The sequence below is a fragment of the Nylanderia fulva genome, unplaced genomic scaffold (assembly GCF_048542155.1).
Source record: "Nylanderia fulva isolate GAGA-0341 unplaced genomic scaffold, ASM4854215v1 Scaffold6, whole genome shotgun sequence".
NCBI lineage: Eukaryota > Metazoa > Arthropoda > Insecta > Hymenoptera > Formicidae > Nylanderia > Nylanderia fulva.
In genome coordinates, this window is record NW_028190698.1 from 1272518 (window position 1) to 1288385 (window position 15868).

The 15868-nt window shown below is 30.4% G+C and overlaps 1 protein-coding gene across 2 annotated transcripts in view; it reads left to right on the forward strand.

Annotated features, from left to right (window-relative positions):
• wun (wunen) overlaps positions 1-15868 on the forward strand; it is a 30500-nt gene that overhangs the window by 369 nt on the left and 14263 nt on the right. For both annotated transcript variants that reach the window (XM_029317700.2, XM_029317705.2), the window contains exon 2: positions 11248-11399. In XM_029317700.2, the coding sequence (XP_029173533.1) occupies positions 11248-11399 (152 nt within the window). The remainder of the gene's footprint in view (positions 1-11247; positions 11400-15868) is intronic.

Sequence of the window (15868 nt, forward strand, 5' to 3'; positions counted from 1 at the left end):
ATCGTTTCGAAAGTTTGAAGCGCGCGAACTGTGGGATCGTCAAAATCGTTCTCCGGAACGATGAATTACATTACATGGATCGAGCAGTTGTCAGATTGACAGTCGGGGCGCCGTCGCGCACGCGGCTCGTTTGATATTTAACCCGCGCAGAAGAAAGAGAGTGTGCGGAGATTTAACCTTTAAATTGACAGGTGCGTTTTGTTCTCGCAAAAGCATCTCGCTCTCGTTCTTGATACGTAATAGTGGCGGTTTTTGCCAACTGCCTATGCGATGTTTACGAGACACTCGAGAGGAGAAATGAGAGAAATAAAATTAGAAATGCAGTGGCGCGCTGCGGCTTTCGAAAGTACGCGAGATTTAACCCTTTAGGTTGCGTTCCAAAACGTCCTCTTCGAGGAAAATTTTATTTAAAAACTATAGTACACGTTATGTATATTATGTGTGGATTATCAGTAAAAATTTATCAGTAAAACATTCTTTTCGAGGAAAATTTTACTGATAATTTACACATAATATACATAACGTGTACTATAGTTTTTAGTCAAAATTTATCAAACATCCTTTTCGAGAAAAATTTTACTGATAATTTACACATAATATACATAACGTGTACTATAGTTTTTAAGTAATTTCCCTCGAAGAGGACGTTTTGGAACGCAACCTGCTTAGATACTTTGAAATGTAGTGTAGCACTTAGGCTTTAATGGAGTTTTCTTCCATACTTTATACCGCTAGGATTAATGGGTTTAATCTTTGCTTGCTCGATGTCGCTTAAAGATTTTGGAGTAGGAAATTTTTTAAATACCAACAAATTTTTTGAACTGTAATTGTATATATTTACATTTTGTGTGTAATATACATATATGTGTATGTGTGTTAATGTCGAAAGAATCAACCTTTATAAAGTTCCCAGCAAACACAAAGTAATTATATAACATCAATGTTATAATTTCCCACTCAATAATATAACCGCAATATAACATGGCTTGTACGTAGCAGTTATATTATTGAATGGGAAATTATAACATTGATGTTATGTAATTGTTACTTTTTGTGTTTGCTGGGTTTCTCTCTTGTATTTATTGGAACATTTAAAAGAAAATGAAATTTTCAAAGTCGTTTCGTCAATTATTCGATATTTGCACACAAATTTTGAGAGATTAACATGGTACCTATATGTTTATGTAAATTGCCAAAAACTTATAGGCGATATATGTATAAAGAAATGAAAGAAAAGAGACGAGAAGTTTTATGTTTAATTACATTTTAATTTAAATTTTTTATATTTAGTTACATTTCAATATAAATTTTGTTAAATAAAGATAATCTTGAAAAATTCTTGAATTTTCAAGATTTCTCTCTCTCTCTCTCTCTCTGCTCTTCAAATACTATCTATTATAACTTGGCATTTGCAAAAATATTTTTATTCTAATATATTCTTGTTTTACTCAACACGATCAAGCTTCGATGTTGATTAGTGAAATAAAATTAGCAATATATGTCTGCTCGTTTTTCACAACGCGACAATTTATATCTCTTTATATCGTAAGTGGATTATTGATAATGTTAATAAGTGAGAGCAATAAAAGTATATAGATAACGAAAGAGAACAAAAGATAAATCACTTGAAAACGCTAATAAGGTTTAACACTCGAGCCAACGCGATCTAAACTTACATAAGCACTATTTCACTTATTCCATTAGGGGGAATACTCCACTTTTCCTTTCGCGTTATCAATTTCTCATCACAATAGCAGCATGACGGATGATTTAAAGCGCAATGTTTCGCGGAAATGTAGTACATTTCGCCAACATGTATTGTGTACCGTAAACACACAAACAGCAACAGAATCAGCGTAGCTCGATCGATTTCATTTCGCGTTACCATAGTGATACAGTTTCCACGATGCAGACAGACGATACGACGCCTTTATCTCGTGCCAACACAACAGTGTATTCTTTTCTGTGTGCTATTGTTAAAATTTAAAATATATCTTATCGCGAAATTTTATCTTCGAAATTGTCAACCTGATCAATAACTTATTTATGAGACAAATATTGTAAGAGAGATCAGAATTCTCATTTTTAATATACTTAATTTCAATTATTTAATTTAAATATTTATTTTATTCAAATATGAGGAGATATCACAGTAAAAAAATTTATGTTAAATTTAACACATTTCACATGTCTCAATTTATCTACTCTAATTTTAATGTTATTTTAACAGAGGACAAATATGTAAATAAATAACACACGTAATATGTGAAAAAATAACACAAAAATATAAAAATAAAAATATAATATAAGCAAAAATTCGTACATTTTCATTTAATTGTGTTGTTTTAACACTTAAAAATAGTGAATATTAACTCAACAGACAAATGTCAAAATAACATAACGACAATATGTTATATTAACATAAGAGTATGTTAAAAATTTAACACAAAAATTTCTACACAAGATAATTTCAACAGAAATACGAAATGTTTTTTACCGTGTAAATATAAAAAAACATGCTTTCATTTAAAAAAATAAATATGCTAGAAATATTGCTGCGACATATATTATTATTTAGTCTTACAAAATAATATTTAAAAATAAATAATAGAGAGGAAGAGAGAGAGAGGAGAGAAAAAAACGTGATTTTATTACTCGCATCTGACAACGTATATTGACAAAATTAATTTGAACTAATTGATTAAGATAACATTAGTTTCTTTGGTATATAGATTTTGGTAATTTTTTAAAAATCTGTTTTTTCGAATAAAGAAGCATAAGTGAAATAATTTTGTCATTATTACGATTTTTCGATTTTGCGTTGTGATTTTAATGAGTAATTATTCTTTAGTTTTAATTTTTACGTCTAATGCTTTAATTTTCACGTCTAATGCTTTAATTTTTACGTCTAATGCTTTAATTTTTACGTCTAATTCTTATAATGCAAACGATATAACATTTTGTTAGATAAGTTGATGAATGTTGTTGTCATGAGGTAATTATGCGAATCGCAAATTGTTTTGTAGAAATTTAACAAGATGTAATCAGCAAGAAACATTTTTCATATTTCCACTTACATAATTTGCATTTCAGAAACATGCGTGTTTACAGCTTATTATATAATGATCTGTTTATGCGGGTGTGATTATACATTATAACATTATACATTGCTTATTGTTCCATGAGATTCACTTATTTGTTAACTCGTTATTTTTTTGCGTCGTAGTAATCACATAATTATCAGTAATTGAGATAGTCTTCAACTACATTAGTAATTAAAATTGAAAAAAATCAACAATTTTTTTCTCGGAAACAATCAACATTTTATAAATATATTTTTTCTCTTGATACACTAATCTAATATTTTCTTAAATTCAGTCTCTTTTCAGTTATATAACATTTATTATAATAGACTTCTCCTAATACTACAATTTAAAAAAATATTTTGAAAAGAGGAAAAAAATATTTAAATTACAGAGTAACACATAAATATTATATTTTTATGCATTATTACGAGAATCGCGAGAACTCTTCTTTTTTTTATATTTCTTCTTTTATATTTGTATACTTAAATAATATATAAAAGCAAAACGGATCAATGTCACAAATGTATGATCACGGTTGAGAAGCTTCAGAAGGAAGTAGTAATTGAATCGTTAATTGTTGCATGATTGTTAATGTCATTTAAACTACAGAGATTGCATGAATCAAATTAGAGGGTTTAATTTTAAATAAACCACTCTCGCGATGGCGTGACGTGATTTTACGGGGAAAAATCACGAAGGCAGTCACGAAAGCATTTCTCACGCTTACGCATGAGCAAAAATAAATGTGTGGTCTAGCATGACCCGATGGTCGCGGTTTGTTCGCGATGAGAAGACCTTATGGCTACAAGCAGACTGTAGTATATGATGTTAATAAATTCTTTTACAGCAGACAGACTGGAGACACACATTTAGCATATGTATATAGTTAAAAAACTTTTTTAAATTTTTTATTTTAATTTTATTTAATTTTATTTTTTCTGCAAGAGAGAGAGAGAGAGAGCAGTCAAGTCTGCTTAGAATTCATTTGGTCATCATTTCGTTCACCGGGTACGAGGTGTTAGGCAAACTGCATTTTTCGTGCGTCCGACTTAAAGCAATCGGGGTCCTCTTTCAAAGCTCGTTAAGAAGAGATACCGAAAAGAAGAGGCTGCAGAGAGACCTGCGAACTTGCGGGACTAGTTCGTCCAACAAGTGCACGTCAAGCCTATTCAAAGGAGATAAGTGCCGATTATAAGACAAACCCGTTCGGCCCCGATGAATATACATAAGTCTATTAAATTAGATCCTCTTCTCTACTATCGCTTCTCTCCGATGCGATAGAGTATATCGTTTCAATTATCTACCTGTCGTGCGCTCGCGCGAGGAATTAATAATCTTTTCGGCATAATCTCTGTCCCTCTCTTTTTCTCTCTTTTTCGTTTTTCATACGTGTCAAAGATTTATAGTGTTTGTATTTCGCAGCATCTCTCTTCTTATACACGAATTGCAATTTTATTCGACGGCAGATTTATGCAGGCGATTGTCCGCATGATATATAGCGGGTGTTATATTGAAATAAGTAAGTCTCTCTCAAACTAAACGATAACATCTCGTTCTCGATATTGTTGATTTTTACGTAACGATTATTTCTCGTCGTTATCATTTTTGACGATAATGGTAGAGACGATATAAGAGTATGACGGTAGCTTTTATTAAGTTTGCAGAGATAAATGCTTACGAATGACAAGCCTGTTATTTGACATCGTAAATTAATGCGACGCATTCTCTCGTTAAAAATGCATCAATACCGGTTAGAAAGATACGAATGATTGTATACAATAACGTTACTCTGAAAACATAAACATAGTGATTTAATAATAAAGATTATATATATACAAAATAATAAAATATATGAAATAATATAAAATCTACAAATTACAATAAATGGATGTAAAAATAATTAACAACAATTTTTTTAGTAGAAATAATCGAATAGTATCGTTTCAAGTATAGGTACAATTAAATATGTATATTCATTATTATTATTATGTTATTTGATACAACTTGTAATTATTTTTATACACACACATTGAGGTAATATAGAAAATTTAATTATTTACTTATACATACCTATACACATATTTGGTTTCTTCTCATCGACGACATCGAACGTATACAAAGTTTATTTTACTAGCGAACTTTTTCGTACTCTTAAATATATAATATATATTTTAAAAACTTTGACGAAACTTGGGTTTTACAGTGATAACATTTAAAACGACTTGGATAAGGATAAGAAATAGTGCGCGCAATTTTTTTATATTTATTATAAAAATTAGCATAAAGATAACGAAGAACACCGTTTTATCCAACAAAGAATATTTAGTGTTACCAGGGTTATAATAAATATTTTATTTTATGACAAAAATATTTTTTCACAAGAAATTGAATATTTTTTATTTACTTTATATTACGTAATGCAACATCGAAATCGGGAGCCAATTAAAAATACGGGAAAGCTAAAATATTTTCACTCCTGAATTTTATTCAATTATAGTCTTTCTTTCTATTTTTTTTCTCTTTTTCACACACTTTATATTTATTCTTGCTATTATTTTTATAGATTAATTGTATCTGAATTTATGTTTTTAAAAAAATATTTCTTGTTGATATTTAAGAAGTGACTAATTTTATTTATTAAAATAAATAAATTCAACATATAGAGAACTTATTTTTTTTTCAGAAAATATTGAAATGAGCTCGATTTAATTTCACGTATTTTATACGATATTAACCAATAAATTTTATACAAGTTTTTTAATCTATACTTTAATTTAAATTTACGGCAACTCTCAGTCGAAAATATTCAATAATAAGAAAGAAATCTTCTTCGATTAAAGGAATTTCAATTTCATAATGTTGCTAAAATATTTATTCCAAGGATACAACGATTTTTAGACCTCTATTACATCCTAACCGCGGGCAATTTTATATTTGCATATCAGAGAAGGGGAAGAGAAAACCAGATTTATATTTCAGGGTGGAGAAGTGCTTCTCGTGGAACAAATATAAAAATATTTGATCTTGTGAAATTTTAGATGTTATTGCAAGTCAAAGGAATATTAACGTCACAGCATTAGTCATATCATGAAAACACTAACAGAATTGTTATTTATCATGAAATCAGTTACATAAGTTCACTATAATAAATAATGAAGAAAAACACGGTGTAAAAGTCATTAGACACTTTAATAACTAATTACAGAATGTCAAATAAACAACACAAATATAGTATAACAACTTAACAATCTGAAGTGTTTTATCTCTATCGAGAATTAAACAAGCATAAAACAAACACTTGATAAAATATCAAAGTATTTCTTAAATGATAAAAATATTTTCTGACATTTTGATTAACAATTACTTAATCGGAATGCAAGAAAATATTTTTATTATTTCTTAAGACATGTTTTGATATTTTGTCAAGATTCTATTTAGATTCTTGTAATGTATTTTACATATATTTATCTTGTTTTAATCGAAAAATATAGATTATTGTATTCTTAAAAAAAAGGAAAAGCATCGACTTCGCGTTGAGTCATCGGCATTACAATGTACAAATTTGTAATGATGACTAAATACGAACGCCTATATTGCAAATGGGTGGAAGGGCGTGTCCAAATCGTTATGTTTCGTCGATAGAGCGATAACTTTCTACGTCTGTCATCGTTAAAAAAGCATACGTTGTAAAGCACGTGTTGTATACGTTATCTACAATTATGCAATATGTTATGCTATATATATGTACGTATAATCAAGATACATATATGTAAAATACATTACAAGAATCTAAATAGAATCTTGACAAAATATCAAAATATGTTTTAAGAAATAATAAAAATATTTTCTTGCATTCCGATTAACAATTACGAGCATTCTCGCATAATTAAGATAGAAACAAACATATATAATATATTTGACTCGGGTTCGCATTTCAATTTGTATCTTACAAATTATGCGTGGATGCTCGTCGTAATTGTTAATCAAAATGTCAGAAAATATTTTTAGCAGTTCTTAAGAAATACTTTGATATTTTATCACGATTCTGACTCGGGTTTGCATTTCAATTTGTATCTTACAAATTATGCGTGGATGCTCGTCGTAATTGTTAATCAGAATGTCAGAAAATATTTTTAGCAGTTCTTAAGAAATACTTTGATATTTTATCAAGATTCTGTTTAGACTCTTGTAACGTATTTCACACGTATTTTATATCTTGATTACGTCTGCACATACCTTCGTGCGTAAAAGGATATTTTCGCGATGGCGCGATAAAATAATTTTCTGCATAAAAGATCGATGAGACGCAAATAGATTCTTGGATATTAAATTTAAAACGTATATATATAACACAATACAATTCGCAAATTAAATTTAACTCTTTTCCGCTTTATATACGTATGCATTGAAATACTTGATCTATAAAAATTGTGTTTATACATTTGCACACATTATTTTATATCGTACATTCTTAAAATATTTTTTCTTCAAGCATTTTTTTCTTAAGACATGTTTCCAAAAAGTCCTCAATTATCATCGAAATAGCTCTTTCCGACCTTCAATCGTATACATCCTTGGCCCTATTCTGTTAAATCACGAATGACGTTACGCTCGATACGCAGCGTAATGATAATGTCATTCTTTTTAGTTACGTAATGCAAATGTACAAAGCGTAATAAGTCATAAATTAGGTTCGAGTTTCTTTTCATGCTTCGTTTCACACTTGACCCTCATTGTCAGTCTCGAAGAAGAAACCATTAGACGGTATTGATAGATTAATAAAACGTTATTACTGTAACCTTATTTGGCATTACCTATCGTATTTATCCCCAAATAGAGATATCAATTATTATTCCATGTGTCGACTCGCCAATGGATTTTTTATACAGGCAGAGAGAGAAGGAGAGAGCGAGAACGATATAGGACGATTGATAACCGCATCGTAAAGTTTATAATATTTTCTGAAAATACCTGTTTGTTTACATCATTTCGCGATGAACATTACCGTATTAGGGACGTGTGCCCTTTGTCATTTTTATATACATATATAATACTTGCAAGATATAAATACTCTGCAACATATGGCGTAAAAGTCATTTATTTGTGATAGTAAAATCCCTATAAATTATAAAGATATAAATCTACACGCGCAATTATTAGCCCCATAATTTGCCACTTAATTTGCACGATTTAATTACAAATCTGTGTATTTTTTCTCGACAAGTTGCAATTCCATTCTTAGATAAGCATAATTTATACAGTCTCAATAAATCGTGATATACGATCGACTTATGAAGAAGAGATAAAAAATTCAGAATAAATTTTTCTTTGATTGATTGTGTAGTGTTTTTTAGAATACTCTTTGTTAATAAAACATTAATCATGCAATTATCTCGATACTAAAATATATGCTTACGTTATTGGTTTATACAAAACGTTGTTATTGATAACATTATTATTTGCTTTTATTGATAAACGATGATCTAGATATGGCAAAATACAAAAGTCGTATCGTATATATTTTTGAAGAACTTTTGGCGCAATTGTAATTAATTTTTGCAAGGATATCTCTAAATATCTCTATAGATCTCTCGATATCTATAAATGTCGATACCCACGTATATGTCAATATAATCACATTCTCATAATCGAAATAACTTTTTTTCTGGGAAATTATACTCTACCTACATATAATACATACTTTTCTTATATATATATATATGTATATTTATGTACCTCTGCAAAAATGCAAATGTTACACCAACGTCGACTCGGTTGAATAAAGATAAAATTTTATCATTCCCATAAAAAACTAGAAAGCAATAGATCTGTCATTTAAAGTCAGTATTGGAACCAAACTCGCGCAATAATTATAAACGAAACGTTATTATATGCACAATTGCATAAGATATAAGCTCGCAAATAATTTTTCTTTTTTTAAAGCGATTACAAGTATATATAGTATGCATTTGTAATAATTATTACAGATAATTTTATCATTAACATATGTATACGCTTTTGCAATTGCAAAATATATAATTCTACTATTGCATTTTACGCGGTGAATAATTCTAAATTTAGCTCGACGTTTTATGGAAAAAAGTACACATACGAAATGATGAGCGTCGGCATTTTTTCCAGGTCATAATTGTGTTTGAATTTTTCGGGGGGTGCAATTTGGCTTGCAAAACACGTGGTTGACGAGCTACATAAATAATAAAATCGATCGCGAAAACTATTACTTTAAGCGCTGTGTCAATTACGTGTATTACGTACATACATCGTTTGTGTGTTGAAAGCTGTGTCACAATTATCTCAACGACCGGCTATTGGCTCCGTGATTTCCAGGTAAATAACACGAGTAAATAAATTCACTGGCTGACGGGTTGTCCATAATTTTTCAACGATTTTACGTAAAACCGCGCCGTTAATGTATGCATTGACGACAGATGCATGTTTTACATATTTACCTTCTCAAAAACAAGAAAGATCATCGGGAAAAACGCGAATTAAGAGACGCACATTTTTTAAATCCTAATAATAATTACCTACATGACATATTAGTCCTGATAAAATCTTTTACTCAAGTCGAAAAATATATATATGTATATGTATACAAGAATGCTATTTCCCTCTTTTTTTTGTCTCGCAAACAACTAAGATTATCTGTATATATAACGAGGCTGTTATAATAATTATAGTCTATAAGTAGACCAAAGTAATTTTAAGTAATTGCCATGCAGGGCGCATGTCACTCGTAAAAAATTTAATGCTACTATATTTTTAAGCTTGTAGATTTTTAAACAATTATCGTGTTGTGTAACTTGATGTAAAAAAGATCACACATATTATGATATTATTTTATATTAAAATATCAACCATTTAAAATGCAGATAATATGAGATGCTTCTATCTTTAATTAATCAAGCATACTGAATAATAAATTAAAAAAGACAGACATCTGTAAATCAACGTCATGAAGAATTTGAAAAATAAAAGAATTTAAATAGAAAAAACAACAAAATAATTTTTTTAAATTAAGTATTATGTTAATAGAAACATTATTTACATAATTATTAAAATGGACAATGTTTTTAAATAAAAAGAAAAGTCACAAATAATGATTATTTAAACAAATCCATTTCCGAGCAGTCTCTTTTAAATGAAAAAAATATATCCATCAAAAGGAGAAAGAGCAATTGACATGAGATCTATAGAATCTCTCTATAGAAGTCTAATCAGAAGCGTTCGATGATCCGGTCAAAGATTATACATATAGAACGTATGTATATTGTAAAATTATTTAGATGTCGAATGCTATGTCTCGATGATTGGTTCGAACATTACAACATTATTGTCTGTCGTATGACATCTATACGACGGCTGTATATACAAACAACAAGTGCAATAAACTGCATGTCAACGCGAAGAGTTCACGAGACGATGCTTCATCCCGATTAATCGATCGCGTCGCGATGATACGATTTATTATTGAATATATACAGTGTTTGCTGTTATCTAAATAAAATTATATAGATGATTATCTAGATGAAATTTTGGCGTCATTTTATGTTTATATAGATAATATAAAGATATGTATTATTTATACCTGCATCTTAAATGAGAAAAAGTATTATCTTTAAATTATTTAGAATAATGTTCAGATAATTTTGTTTAGAATCATAGCACATAAAAATATTTAAATAGTAGAACTTAAGCTGTAAGCGATAAAAATTTATAAATAAAATATGAACACATATTTTTATATCTCTTTCATAATTTACATTTTTTTATAGCTGTATTTACATAAGCAGTTTCAAAAATTATTATCTAGAAAATTATCTAGATGAATAATTATATCTTTTATCTTGATATATTTAAAACAAATCATCTTCATCTTATCTAAGATGAATTTATATATTTTTATCTCATCTTTATCTGGCTAATTATATTATATATATATATATATATATATATATATATATATATATATTCAATGTTGTGCTTAGATGATTTTAAAATTAGCTATATAGATAAAGATGAGATAAAAATATGTAAATTTATCTTAGATAAGATAAAGATGATTTTACGGTATAATGTGGAATGATAAAAATTCAAACGGTAATAATGAAATTTGTTTTTCTCTGCATCTGTGTTTCAGTGGGTATCTCGGTGCTGATGTTTTTCCTGTTTGGTAAACCGTATAAACGCGGCTTTTTTTGCAACGATGAATCACTCTATCACCCGTATCACGATTCCACGGTTACGAGTGCGATGCTGTACGTCATCGGCCTTTTGCTTCCTATATGCACGGTGAGTCAACCTTTGATTGCGATTGTGATTTATGTTGCTCCGAGGTGTCGCGAGTCATGCGAGAAATCACCTGACGATGATCTACCGTTACAGCAACGAGATCTTATCTCTTTCTAGCATGCATTACTCGTCTTTGTTGTGTGTGTGACGTTTAAAATCTGCGCTGAGATGTAGCACTTGTTTAACTGTAAGTGATTTCAATCCAATGTTTCCTTCTTTAATTACGAAACTTTACATCAATTCTATAAATAAATCACACTCTTACTTTAGAACAGAAAAATTATACATATGATATATAATATTTATATATTAATAGCAATTTTATTATTAATATAATAATGTTTGAGACGTAAGTTATGAAAAAAGTTAATTTGGAGAAATATCTCTCTTATTTCGGAAAAAATGTAGTTGATTGTAAATGATACATATTAAAAAGTGTCTTTTTTTCTCAACGTATACTTTTTTACGAAATATAAATTAAATAAAGAATTGTTGTTACATAATAAAAATTCAACACTTTAATGTATCGGTTTAAAAATGACAGAACATCAAGTTCTCTGGGATATAATTTAGGAAGGAATAAAAGTTAAAAATAACTAACTTTGAAACTCAAACGTGCCGTACATTTTTTTGCACACATTTTTCTGCGACGGCGAGATATATTTCGAGTTTGCGTGTTACAAGTGATCAGTAGCAGATGCGATCATGAAGAATCTGTCGCGTGTCGCTTTTCAAGCTCTTTTTCACCCTTCTGAGAAAAAAAATGATGGAGAAAGTGGCGTCTAAGAATACGGAAGATAGGCGAACGATCGTTCGCAGGAAGCGAGAGGGAAATGCACTCGTCGAGTTTTCGGTGCTCGTGAGAATCGATTTACGGTATCTGGAAGTGGTGCACGTGTAACATCGTCGGCTGAGAGTAGTATTTTTGCCGAGCTTGAAGAGCATAAGATGAAGGGAGAGAAAGATGGAACTATTTCATGCGTGCATCCTCTATTTGCATCCTCGAAAATCGCGTATGCGGAATGAAACGGAGAGATTTGATAATTGAAAGGAACAGAGATTGCATGTTTGTTAATTTTCCACCACTTTGCAGAGATTACCGCGGTATTTCTCATCTCAGGGTGTCTATCGGTTAGGGGAATTTTATAAATCAGGAATTGTCAGGAACTTTTACTGTTTATCTGAATTTTTTCACATTATTCTATTTGTCTCAATAATTTGAAATTTTTTAATAAACTTTTCCTTGACTTTCAGAACGCTAATTTTCTGTGTTAAAAATCGATTCATCTACAGCGTGTTTGTTAATTTATATTTTTATTGTCGTGTTTTTTTATTTCAATGTGTTTGATAGAGACAAAACTAAAAATTATTTAAATAGTTTATGCAGATTGTATAATTGATTTAAATTTTTGTTTTACTACCGAACCTTTTCATTGTTGACAAAAATACCTCAAGGATTTCATGATTTAACATTTAATTGATTTATCATATAGATATATGCAAATTATATATTTGAAAAAAATAATACTAAAAAATCGGAGAAAAAATTAATTTCTGGTTTTGGAAAATCTGAAAAAATAAGGGAATTTTTTGATTGAGCCTGCTGGACCCCTGAATGATCTCACCTCGTAATGTGTATCTTTGCCACGTGATCTGCTTTACGAGGGTGATTTCGGTACGTTTCTATGGGCAATTGGCGGCTATTTATAAGATTCGCATATTTTTTCTTTTTACTCGAATGTTTAGCAATCTGTGCCAGCCAGCTTCGACGAATACATCGAATTCTCACCGCTCTATGAATTCTCTAGGCTAATATTGGACCCTGTACTTCATCATTCCAAAATTAACTTTTACTACGAGACTACATTTAGGTTGTAGAAATGAAAAGTGCGTTTGTGTTAATTTAGTTTTGTTTTATTTTCGGATACGATGATCTCTTTTTCTCATCTTCTTTCGTAAGTTTCTAAAAATTCGATAAGTTGAATCAACATTTAAATTTGTTTACGTTTTACAAAATTTAGAGACAATTTTCATGTGAATTATTTCAACACTTCAACGTTAGCATTTTCCAAATTTAGAATACAAATGTTTCGAGTTTACTTTTCTAGTATTAATAAAGAAAAATATCTATTTTTGGAAAATTTTGAATATCATTAGTAATTCATAATTGAGTAAAGCTTGTGACGAGACGCGTAAAATTCAAATGCAATATTTACACTTCTCAGACGAAGAACTCGAAATGTCCATCGCTATAATCAAATTCACATGGGTATAAAACGTGTCGTTTTTAGTTTTTTCCATTTTTGTCGAGATGCTTCTCATCTCGGTGTCAGCCTCGAGATACTCGTCGTTCTTCAAACGTCAGGTGTCCGCTTGGCTCTTTTGCTCTCATCTCTTGACTTCGCGTCGCATAAAGTTCGAATTAACGCTGTCACCCCGGGGGTGAATAATTTCGAGCATCGTGCATAATTCAAAGCATGTGAAATTGCACGCGTATATGCGTGCGTGAGCAAATGTGCGTGTGTGTGTGAGAAAGAGAAAAGATGAATGAAAGAAAAAGGGAAGAGAGGGAGAGAGAGAGATAGCAAACTTGTGAATTAGTCTCGTCAAAAGATGATTAAGGTACAAAGAGATTCTATTATAATATAATGGGAGAGAAAGGGGACCATAATTCTCTGCCTTTTTTGTCGCAGATGTATTCCCAGAACAATAAACTATGCACGTTAATTTTTATCCAGCAGGTATAGCTTCAGATGGGATGAAGGAACTTGAATAAAAAATGTAAAATTAATTATTCTTTATTGATTTTTTATAGTTTTGTTAGCCAGTAAGCACTGTTCCAAATAAATATTTTAAAATCTTTTTAATTAAATAATTTTCCTAAATATAAAAATAATTAATACGCCTTTTACTCAGTAAATAATAATTAAAGAGTAACAAATGGGCAAAGAGCACGTACACGATCTTGGTGTAAAGTTGTAATAAAGTAATAACAGCAATCAATTGTCAAACGTTTCGGTTATTATTTAACCATCTTCAGTGACAAACTTTAGGAATCTTCGTTCTGTTTGATATGTCGAGAGAGATCGTTGTTTTTTGGCTGATATCACTGCTGTTCTAAAGTTTGTCACTGAAGATGATTAAATAATAACCGAAATGTTTGACAATTGATTGCTGTTATTACTTTATTACAACTTTACACCAAGATCGTGTACGCGCTCTTTGCTCATTTGTTATTCTTTAATTATAAAAATAATTATTATACATATATGTATACGTACATAGTTTACATAAGTATGAAATATATAAATTGTAAGAAATTAATATATGCGAAGTGGGATTGGAAGATGTCATTCCACGTTAATAATTCTTTATTATCTCTTTTACTATATTTTCGATGACGAAACATTTCTGTCGCGTCTTGAACAATCGTTATTCTTTACAATTTGACATGAAAGCAAATCGAATTCGAGACGGTTTTCCTCTCTCTCTCTTAATTAACATGTCTATTTTAATAAAAATGCGCGCTTCATTAGCGCGCGCGTCGTGTTGATTGTCATAAATCAAAAGCAGGTATAATTATCGGAACGAACAATAAAGAGCGGTAAACCAAAAGCGTCTATCCAAGTAATGACTTAGCCACATTACAACATCATCCAAGACTTTCTTTCTCTCTCTTTCTCTCTCGCGAGGTATGCAAGCACGGTCGTGCTTATTTAGCGTCTGAAAAGAGGATAAAGAGGATTCTCTCTCCTTGGATTCCACTTGAATCTCGTCCTTTCTACTTCGTCGAGCGAGCGGGCGGTTTTATTTTATGCCGGAGAGGAAATGGAAAGCCGGATTGCATCGCGTAGGAGAGAATATACTTCGCGCTGTTAATTTAACGCGATAAATTGCGCGAGCGCATACCGATAAATTACCGCGGACAAAGCGAAGATAAATTTCAACCCTCTTCGTCCTGCTCGGGGTTGCGCGTGCGATTATCTTTATATCTTACGAAACTTGTATTGCAATTCCAAAGAGTTCCCTCGGGGCCAACTTTGGCCATTTGTTATTCGCGCGAGAATCATCCTGCGCAAAGAAAAATGACATTTGAGAATTTCTCTCTTTCTTTCTCTTGTCAAATTGATCAAAAATATACGTATGATTTGACATGTTTTGAACACGGTCTTATGTACAGGTCAGAACACTCATTAAAATGAAGTGTATCAAAAATGTAACCAATATGGCGGCCAACTCTCTCAGGCCTGTCATATAATAATATATTTCACTATTTTTCAATAATTTCATAAAAACTATTCTGAATATTTAATATTTATTATCCGACGGTTTATCAACCGTGTTTATTTTTAACATTTTTTCAATTGTGCGCTGGCGCACCCTGAATAAATCGGCCTGAGTTGGCAGCCATATTATAGTTATATTTTGTTACGCTTGACAGCATGTAGACGATATATAGAAGTGTGGTT